At 35.7% G+C, this 11,132-nt stretch overlaps 1 protein-coding gene across 1 annotated transcript; it reads right to left on the bottom strand.

The window, feature by feature from the left end:
* Window positions 1-651: 651 nt before the first annotated feature.
* Window positions 652-7,312, bottom strand: LOC131960074 (nucleoside diphosphate kinase-like). The gene is made up of 5 exons (XM_059325294.1): window positions 7,242-7,312; window positions 4,284-4,416; window positions 2,538-2,639; window positions 1,847-1,959; window positions 652-1,089 (listed from the first exon to the last, which is right to left on the bottom strand). Exons 2-5 carry the CDS (start codon window positions 4,410-4,412, stop codon window positions 975-977), a joined length of 459 nt encoding a protein of 152 aa, XP_059181277.1. The 5' UTR covers window positions 4,413-4,416; window positions 7,242-7,312; the 3' UTR covers window positions 652-974.
* Window positions 7,313-11,132: the final 3,820 nt, after the last annotated feature.

The following is an 11,132-nucleotide window of genomic DNA, read 5'->3' as shown; positions in this document are numbered from 1 at the left end:
TTTTCACTATTCAACACAAGAAATACAAGGTCACACTGCTTTTGTTTTATGTTTAAATGCAAATCAGACTGTGGCAAGTAAACTGTGCTTTGGTTTTAAGTTGGATTTTGCAGTTTTTTTCTGCAATTTTATGATTTATCTGAAAACCTTTAAACTTTGTCACAAGACATCAAGGAGTTATTTAGTTATAACTCAATTTCGACCTGAAATGTAGATACTGCAGTTGGTCTTTGTAGGGCAGAGTACTCTAGCTGTAATAATCACACTGAGAATTTTTACAACACATTGCTCTGAATTTCAAGCATTTTTTTTTGTTTGGTGTCATTAGTTTGTGGTTTATTTCTTTTCTTAGAGATCCTCATTTGGGGAATACCAGTTTGCCTTGTATATATGTTTGCCCGTTTACCCTATGTTTGTTATTTACTTTGTGAATATATACCTTGAAGAAAAAAAAAAAAAAAAAAATGCAAGGTACAATATTGTAGAGAAAACGAAATTACTCATTATGTTTGTGAAAGTAAGAAGCCTTGCAATAAAGTATTAAAAAAAGAATTTCAAGCATTTACAAGCACTTTATCCAAAATCCAAGCACTTTTAAAGCAGGTCAGCAACCCATCAGGTGTACAGCAGTGTTGCAGAATAAAGAAACAGTTTGAATTGTGTGCATTTTATTGGAAAGCAGATCTTTTAACAAAACAGACAGTCAAGACAAGTCAATAACTGTACATTCAAGGAATGAAATGGAATGTTTCCAAAAGGATTTGGAGCCGAGGAATGAATTGGGACTAGACGTGGACCGGAGACCAGATCCAGATACAGTATGAGGAGGACAGAGGGAATGTGAGCACTGAGACATGAAGAACTTCACGTCGGTCCTTCTCCCTCTAGGCTATGGACAAAAACAGGAAATCTGAGGCAAAAGTTTCACTGGAATACCAAGTGGTGAGAGGACTGCTGCTGAAGGACCAGAGCGCTCAGTAGAGCCAGCTGAAGGCACAGCTAGTGTAGCTGACCAGCTCTTCTGGTTTGAACCACAGTGAAATCTCCTTTTTGGCACTTTCCACAGAGTCACTGCCGTGGATGATGTTTCTGTCAGAAGGAGAAGGACAACTTGTGAGACAAGAGCAATGAAGATTCAGAGAATTCAGTCCAAAGAAACAAACTTTAACCCATAAGAACCCACGGAAGTCTGGACACTTTAAGAAAAGGGCTTAAAACTTTTTTGTTCAGGGAGGCATTTTTAGGTTGTTCCTAGATGTTTTTATTATTTTCTCTGCAGCTTAATCTCTTAATAATGTACTTTATTACCCATGTCTTTTTTATCTACTGCCGATTTTTTTTTGTAGTTTTTTTTTTGAATTTTGTTTGGAAAAGGCATTTACAAACAGACATCAGCACAAAAACACAAAATCAATGTTTTCCATAGACTTTTCCAATTTTTATTTATTATTAATTAGTTACTTAAAAACAAATCTGAAGAAGAATTTGTTGTTCAACAGCACTATTAATGTCACAATTTTAATATATGTTGTGGAGATGCAGAGAAAAAGGCAAATTTGTGTTTCTGTAAGCAGAAAAGGTGTCGAGTATATATAAAATATAAAAATAAATACCATAAATGCCCAATGTGACATATGTCACATCACAGTTCTTTAACATTTAAATGCTACCTATTTAAAAAAAAATAAAATAAAATAAAAAAAAAATCATAAATGTGTTCTATGTGGTCCACCCCTGATAATTTTCTTTCAAGGATAAATGTCTGGGTTCTTATGGGTTAATATCCTTTTGTTGCATCTCTAAACTGGAAGGGTTTTTAGTGCCTCGAGGTTAATAAAGCACTCACTTGCTGACGTCGATGCAGAAGTCTCCTCTGATGGTTCCTGGCTTGGAGTCGGCTGGGTTTGTCTCACCCAGCATCACCCTGCCGGTCTTCACTGCACCCTTGCCCTCCCACACCTGCAACACAGCACAGAGGGATGATGCAAAAGTTAAAATTAAATTAAAGCTATTCCAAAAAAAAAAAAAAAAAAAAAAAAAAAAAAAAGAACAGAGATACTCATAATTTCTCTTACAATGTAATATAAATTGTTTAGTAATGAGATATCATCTATCTATATCTATCTATCTCTATATCTATATCTCTATATCTCTATATCTCTATATATCTCTATCTATCCATCTATATATAATATATCTATATATCTATATCTATATATATATATATATATATATATATAGATCTGTTAAGGGGTAGGACTCAATAACTTTTTAACTTCTTCCTACTCCCTTTCGAGCTTGCAGAAAGTGTCTGTTTTCTCAATTTTTTTTGTTTTGTTTTTTACTTATTCATCTATTAATATTTAAACTTGTTTTTTTTGTTGTTTTACTAGCTTGCATGTTCGAAATAAAGACAATCAAAGCAATCTTCAGTGTCATGACAAACTGTTAGTTCTTCCCAAGTTAATCCTTTCTGGTTCAAGAGACCCTTGATTGTAGGTAGGAAAGGGAAAAAAAAAAAACAACTGCCTCCTCACCATGGCAACCACTGGACCAGAGCTCATGTAGCTGATGAGGGTAGGAAAGAATGGCCTCTCCTTCAGGTCAGCGTAGTGCTCATTAAGGAGATCCTCGGAGGCCTGCAGACAGGAGACAATGTAGACAGACAGATTTTAGCACGGCTCATATGAAACTAATGTAGACAGACAAACAAGATCTGTTACGAGTCCCCATGCCTTCTCACATCTTGCTAAGTGTTGGCTACTGTCAAGACAAGAGTGTAAACATTTATGAAGTGTGTGTGTGTGTGTGTGTGTGTGTGCGCGCATGTTGGGGGGCAGCCTGTCTTGTTGAATCTTGCTTCAATGTTTCCATTTATATATCTTATATATTGTCTCTTTGCCCTGTTCTGTAATTTTACTTAATTTTCTATACTAATTTTCTATTTACTGTTCCATCAACCTGCACAATGCATATTCTCTTGTTGTACAAGATTAATGTCTTACTGTGCACAGTCAATGTTCTGAAATAAATAACACAGATCTTAGCACGGGTCATATGAAACTAATGTACATTCATTAACTGTTATTGCATGTAGACTAGCATAAACATGCTGTACAATTGTTTATACTAGTAGCTGCATTCATGTTGTCACAGGGTGCTGTCAACTAACTTCTCAAAGACAAAGAGTCAAAATCTGACAAATCCAGTGTGCAAATGATTAAGTTTAATTCTTTCTGATAAGACAAGTGAGGACATTTTGGGCTCTGGTTACTTGATTGGTATTTGACTTCATGCTTTGGTAAGAAACTAAAAACTACACCCTGAAAACAAATAATCTCTGGACATCATTTTTGTAGCCCTAAATCAGACCGTACTTTACTCCCTTTTCACTCCACTTCTGACTGCACCTACTACACTTTACTTCAGTTATCTAGTGTTGGGACAATGAAGCATTTGCTTCATCTATGGAGTTTAAGAAATGGCATTTTTTGTTCAACAAAGGGCTGAAAACACTCAATCACCATTGCTAAAGCCTTTCATTTTCATTTCAAATGCAATTCAACACATACCCATAATATTATACACTCAACAGAAGCACATAATGAATTCAACAAGCAAATGTACATTCAGAAATCATAAGATCAATAAGAATGTCTTTAAAATGAAAGGAATCAGTGTATCCAACTGAAGCTGAGACAGTAGATTATTCCATTTAAAAGGAGCGAAATAAAAAAAAAAAAAGCGAATTTCCCCACCCGTTTTAACAGCAGGGATATTAAAAGCCAGTGGGTTATGTGCACCAGTAGGATAGTTAAGAGATCTGAAGCTCAGTAGGCTCGATAAGTAGAGTGGAAGTTTTTATCGTAGTGCCTTATAAATGAATAATATTTTAAGCCAAGACCACCATCTAGTGGGGTCAAAAAATAAAGCAAATGCTTCATGAGGCTTCGTTGTCCCAACACTAGTCTTAGCTCACTGTCACATAATGCAGTTTCATAAACTTGGCACACTTTAGGGTAAAGCAGCATCCCACCCTGTCACGGATAAGATTTTCTAGGATCAGAATACATCGACTCTTAGTGCTAATCTATGCTACAGTCAGGAATAGACAAGCAGGCTAATCAGCTCACCACAAGTCTTAACTGCTACTCGACACTCACAAGATCACATGCATATACTCTAGGCTGCTATAATACAGTGTTATGAAAGCTGCTCATTTAAATCCCTTTGCCCTAAAAAAAGGTAAAGAGTCTTAGAAAGAAAAATAATTTGTTACTTACATGCTGCATCTTCATGCCCACAAGTTTGAAGCCTTTCATCTCAAACCTCTTGATGACCTCTCCGATGATTCCCCTCTGCACACCATCGGGCTTGATGGCAATAAAGGTACGCTCCTTTATCTCGGCCATGATTCTGAAAATTAGAAAAAAAAAAGGCAGAAAAAAAAAAAGTTAGAAGGAAAAAAATAAAACTGGAGGAACACGCCTGGAGGTGTTACTCACAGCTCTTGGTTGCATTTGGAACAGTTAGTGTTGGGGCCGGCTGCAGAGGGCCCCGAGCCCATTACACAGCAAACACATAAACACACTTCAGGTTGGTGTGGATCTGACCGTTGGTTAGCTGAACTGAAATACTGTGCCTGACTAAGCCCCACCCAGAGACTTATCCTCACGCTACCTCTTTGGTGCACTGACAAAGACTCATCCTCAAGGTCAGCTTCTGACATTTTACGGACTCAATGATCAACCAAGAACATAAATTTGATTCACTTTACACTTTTAATTTAACAACTAACACTTTAGGAACTATCCCACACTTTAAAAAAAAGGTATGGGATCTCATAAATGCACTTTAGATTAGATTCAACTGTATTGTCATTGAACAGAGTAACAAGTACTAGGACAGCAAAATGCAGTTTGGCATCTAACCAGAATTGCAGAGTAGTTAAGTGCAAGGGTTTGTACATATGAACAGAGTATATAAATATAGTGCATGTATGAATCAAATATGCTATAGGATATATATACAGTGAATGAATGTTAGATGCCAATTTCCTGAGGGAACCTTCCCAAGGGATTAAGAAAGTTCCTATCCATCCATCTAAAAATATATACAGTAAAGAATATACAGTATAGCAGCAGTGCAGGTAGATGAATGGATAATAGTCATAAATCATGCAACACATCTGCAAAAACATTCACATAATTAAAATATGAACCTTATACGTTAATGCCCACTCTTATTTACTGCTGTTACCCATTTTTAATCTTTTCTCCATTTAACCACTTGCGGAACAATTTGCTTCCTCCATTCCCTCCTTTCATTTCCCCTTTCAAATAAAATGGCAAATACAATATACCACCACTAGCATTTACACAACTTGCATATTACTGCACAAAACTTGTGAGAAAAGAGATATATATATATATATATATATATTATATATACACACATAGATATACACACACTGCTCTTACTGGGGGTTGTCATATTTAGTCATTTTGTAATATTTGGTATTCTTTTCATAGGCTGTAAGATATTTTCCTATTTAAATGTGGACTTTAAAAAGCTTTGATTATTATTTTTTTTATTATTATTATTTTTTTTTTAAAGGTACTCTTGTTATACAGTATTTATGTTCACTTAAATAAACCGTTTCAATAAAACTACTTTTGACATGTCATATTTGGCTTTGACTGAACATTTGCTCTCACTTTGCGATAGAAATATCAGGATATATATATATTGTATATGGATATTCAGCCTAAATATATCAGGATATTACTTTTGTTCCATATTGCCCAGCCCTACATGGAAGGGCGTGTCAGTTTTATATACTACAGTTGACATGAATTGCAGGTTTTTGTAGCGGTCGCTAGGAAAATTAGAGGCATAGCTAGATTTGCATAGCATCATAAGTCATGTCAGTTTGCCCAACTTCATATTCAAACACCCAATACTTCACACTGTAAAAATAATCACCCAAGTCATTTGTCAAAATTGTTTTTTTTGCCTAAATCATCTCCTCATGACGCCAGCCACCTATGATAAAATCACCTACATCCTCAGTTGATCAGATCATGTGATTTTACCCCTTTAAGATCATCACTCCTTTAACAATTTGCCACATTCATAGGCATCAGATAAGAACCCAGCAAAGAAGAGCCAGAGGGAGATTGTCTAATTATCAGTTTCAGTGTTTCATTGTTGACACTAATATTGGTAACACTTTATTTGAAGGTGTCTACATAACATGAGCGTGTCATAAACATGACATGGGATGTGTCATGAACATTAATGACACTTTGAAGTAACATTAATGCTCATGATACTTGTCATGTCATGTCTCTGACAGGCTTGTGTGACTCTTATGTAGACACCTTCAAAATAAAGCGTTACCATATCTTGCTTAATCCACAAAGGCATGCTCAAAAAATTGCCTAAGTCATTTATTTCTCTTAATTTCATAATTTACACACAATTACTATGCCAATAGCCATCTTTTGTTACATCCTTTTTGAGTGAAATGATCCATAAATATCATATGTTACACTTTGTGAAGTTTTGGGTGTTTCCTGCAAAACTTGAAAAAAAAAAAAAAAAATGAGTTTGGCAATTATTTTAACAGGGTGACGAATAGTTTTATCGACTTCCGGAGAAGATTACGCCGCGTCAGCTCGCTGCTGTCTGATGTCTGGCGGCTGCACTTGACAGCCGGTTTTTAACCCTAATCAAATTAAACTCCTGCCAGAAAAAAAAAAAGATTTTCACCTTCCTGAGCAGCGACCTCATTACTTGAAACTGGAAACATGCCGAAACAGCTATAGGGCGGTGATCATGCAGGAACAGGTTATAGACTGTATATAATGAGGGACAGGCCCAGGCCTCCACAGCCACATGTCGCTCTTTTGTTCAGGCTGCTGCGGAAAATCACTCCCAATGTCGGGGCCGCACTACCAGACCGCACCGCCTTAATATAACGTTAACGTCACCCCCATAGTATCAGTTATCAGCTTAGTCATGCATGCAACCACAGCATTAAGTTATACGAAGTTTCAATTTGCAAAAACTAAGTGAATTAAAACCGCAAGTGTTGGAAAAACCCGGCATCGAAAAGCGAACTGTAGCTTTAAATTGCTTTGTGTTTGGAGCTCCAATAACACGGACAACTGGAGGTTATTTATATCAATAAAGGTGGAATATGTTCGAGTAAAGGATCAATAATAGGCTGACTTTACCTTGACAGTGGCGGTGAGGTTGAGTAGTGAGTGGCTGTAACTCCGGCTGATGTGGAAGAAGACCGACTGAGGCTGCGCGGCCGCGTTTTATAGCTGGAGGCGGAGACGGACGGAAACTCACAGGAGACAAATCAAAGAGCAGCGAGAGAGAGCAGCAGCGCTTTGTGGCAAAGAGGATTATTATAGTAACCTCTCTGGGCTGTGGAGTCCCAAACGTGTCGCGAGACTATCTATTCTTTTTTTTATTTATTTAAAAAATATATATTTTTTATTGAACAATTGAAAATACAAACTCTCAACGACAATAATAATATGAGTGATAATACAAATGAAAATGGTGTACAATACAAGTGCAAAAAAAAGGGATTAGGGGATTCAAGAAACAAAAAAGACACATATTATCAGCCATTTAGTATAAAAAAACACAAGTTCACACCTATACACACACACACACATATATATATATATATATATATATATACATACACACACATATATATATATATATAGGGAAAGGGAAATTATTATCCCTATCAAATAAAGATTTGCGTATTATAGACTGGATAATATATCTGGATAATAATTTCCCTATCAAATAAACAATTTCTAATATTCTTACAAATGCACTAATATTCTTACACAATGAAGAAATACAAGACTACACTGTATCACAGTCAAAGTGAACTCTGCTTTGGTTTTGAGTTGGATTTTGTAGTTACTGCAATTTTTATGTCTATGTTTTAAACTTTGTCACAAGACAAAACAGACATCAAGACATCGAGTTCATTTTTAATTATAACTCAATTTTGCAAGAAATGTTACTGCAGTTACTGCAGTTAGGCTTTGTCAGGCAGTATATAGAGCTGATATGATATTTATGGTGCTTTTGCAATAATTGTATGAAATTTTATGAAATACTCTTTTAATTATCTGTGTAACAAAATCATCTGTGATTATAATGATATCTTTCTTCTATGCTAATTTTGTACATCTGAAATAGATGAGTGGTAAGTTTATCAGTTAAGAGAATGTTTTAATTAATCAAGTACAGTTAATAATGTTCCCTACACATTTCTGCACAATTAATGTTTGATCAAGAACAAAATCTTGACAAAAAAGGTCTTGTATATTAATAGTATATCATACTTAAAACGACTAGTTCTGACAACTGAGAATGTTTGAAGTTAAATCACTAAATATTTAGTTGAATCATTAACTATTTATCATAATAATAATAACATAACAACTTGATTTTATGAATCGAAGGACTGTTCAGTGGGACATTTAGTCAACACTGTGATGGTTCCCCAACTTAAAGTAACAGAACTCTTCAGATTGTAAACTCAGATTTGTTGCAATGGTTCAAAGTCCTCTGATTATAAATCCCGTTCCTGCTCCACCACTACTTCCATGATAAGATAGTGGCTTTGTGGTGTGCACACACATTAAAAAAAATATGCATGTACATTTGCACTTTAATCACAATCTGCAGGCTTATAGTCTATAAAAGGCAGTGTTAAGAGGTCTTAACAGTTCAAATCTGCAGCTTTATGATATGAGCTACAGTTACTGAGCACTACATGACATTAATGGAATCAGCCTTAATGTAGCCTGTGATATAAAGGCCGGAAAATGTATCTCTTAAGTAGTATTCCCACCTCACTCCATTCAATGAAGACTGAGACAGACTTCCTAGCAATATATATATATATTAGGTACTAGTGCAGTGCACATAGGAAGTATGTATTCATATAGTGGGAAACACAACATAAGAAGTGAATAAAGCTAAATCTCCACTTAGCATGCTAATCGCGAATAACAGAATTTGCACATTACATGCAGACCACTACAACGTCTGCAACTCCATAAAACATTTATTTTCCATAAGGTACCACACCATACAGCACATACACATTGAACATTGATATTTGCTGGAAACTATTTGAATATTATTGTAATATCGAACCTTGTAGCGCACTTTAAAACTCCTAAAGATAGGTAGGCTAAATAGACTTACAGATGAGATGAGTCAGGGTGGAAATCCAGAGTGAATTGTGTTATTGACCAGGTAACCCCCTAAAAGGGGGCGGAGCTCCCCTAAAAGGCGTCCGATCGGAAACAGTGCAATGCTGCAACACAGTGGTGGCTGTGGTTCAGTTGGTTACCATGGCAGCCTACATGTCGAAGTATCCTTGAAGATACTGAACCCCAAATTGCTCCCGATGCTGCGTTCATCAGTGTGTGAATGAATTCCCAATGGTGGCAGGTGGCACCAGTGTCCCCTGGTAGCCTCGGCCACCAGTATGAATGTGTGTGTGAATGAGCATAGTGTGTAGTGTAAAGCTCCTTGGATAAAAGTGCTATATAAGTGCACTCCATTTACATCCTATGTAAATAATAATATTTTGTAAAATGAATTCAAAAATCTTAAAAATCGAGGACGCAAGCAAAATCTGAGGCCAGTCCTAGAACTAGACACACACACACACACACACATACACACACTTCTTGCTTTAATAGATAGATAGATGTTGGCTTAAACCAAATCTCCCTCAGAGATTGAATCTGCTTTGAAACATAAAGTTTTTAGCCTTTGCTTCCTTGGCTGGCTGCTGGCTTTAATGAATGCTGAGGCAGCAGCAGTGAGTAAGAGCCAGATATAACGTGTATCTGAGGCTCTGCTGCCTGTGATTAACCCTGGTTCACACACACACACACACACACACATTCTTGTACTCCTATCTTTGTGGGGGCCCTCTGTTTTAACTTTGTTGTGAATTTTTGTTTTCAAATTCAGTTAATTTTTAATGAGTTTTTAGAGTGAGTTTGCTAGTTTTAGTTAAGTATTTATTTTTTTTAAATGCTTTAGTTTTAGTGTTGGTTTTAGTTTTTTTGTAATGGGGTATTTGTTGGGTGGGAGATTAAAAGAGGTCACAGTAAATTTTGCATTTATTTCCTTTGTCTTATCCATCTTCATTATCTATGAAAAAAGTTGACAAAGACGAAAATGAATAACATTTTCACTATAATTTTAGCTAGTTTTGTAACCACACAATACAGTTTCAGTTAATTATCATTATCATGTAACCTTTGACCCTTAAAACAAAGTCTGAAATCTCAAAAAAGCCTTTAAAGAAGTGAGGACTGGCCGAAATGTCCTCACTTTGCAAAAATGTCCTCACTCTGTTGGTTAAAAGCGTCTTCTGGTCCTCACTATGTAGGAAGTACAAGAACACACACACACACACACACACACACACAGCAAGGTTATACTAATTTTGGATTTTTCATTAGTTTTAATTGTGTTGTGAATTTTTGTTTTCAAATTCAGTTAGTATTAGTTCGTTTTTAGAGTGAGTTTGCTAGTTTTAGTGTAGTATTTATTTTTTTGGAAATGCTTTAGTTTTAGTTTTTTGTAATGGGATATTTGTTGAGTGGGAGATTAAAAGAGGTCACAATAATTTTTGCCTTTATTTGCCTTATCCACCTTCATTATCTATGAAAAAAGTTGACAAAGACGAAAATAAAGGACATTTTTTACTATAATTTTAGTTCGTTTCATAATACAGTTTCAGTTAATTAATTATCATCATCATGTAACCTTTAAAACTAAGTCTGAAATCTCAAAAAAGCCTTTAAAGAAGTGAGAACCGGCCGAAATGTCCTCACTTTGCAAAAATGTCCTCACTCTGTTGGTTAGAAACGTGTTCCGGTCCTCACTATGTAGGAAGTACAAGAACACGAGTTTTAATGAGTTTCTAGAGTGAGTTTGCTAGTTTTAGCTTAGTATTTATTTTTTTGAAATGCTTTAGTTTTAGTTTAGCTATTAGTTGTAGTTTTTTGTAATGGGGTATTTGTTTGGTGGGAGATTAAAAGAGGTCACAGTAAATT

This window comes from Centropristis striata, chromosome 21 (assembly GCF_030273125.1).
Source record: "Centropristis striata isolate RG_2023a ecotype Rhode Island chromosome 21, C.striata_1.0, whole genome shotgun sequence".
Lineage (NCBI taxonomy): Eukaryota > Metazoa > Chordata > Actinopteri > Perciformes > Serranidae > Centropristis > Centropristis striata.
Note: the sequence above shows the minus strand (reverse complement) of the source record. Positions and strands in the feature narration are given on the sequence as shown.

Coding starts and splice junctions, on each gene's coding strand:
- LOC131960074 (XM_059325294.1), bottom strand. CDS start 4,412: ATGGCCGAGATAAAGGAGCGTACCTTTATTGCCATCAAGCCCGATGGT. Junction 2,640..4,283: donor TGGGCATGAAGATGCAGCAT/GTAAGTAACAAA, acceptor TCCTGTCTGCAG/GCCTCCGAGGATCTCCTTAA. Junction 1,090..1,846: donor TTCTGCATCGACGTCAGCAA/GTGAGTGCTTTA, acceptor TCCTTCTGACAG/AAACATCATCCACGGCAGTG.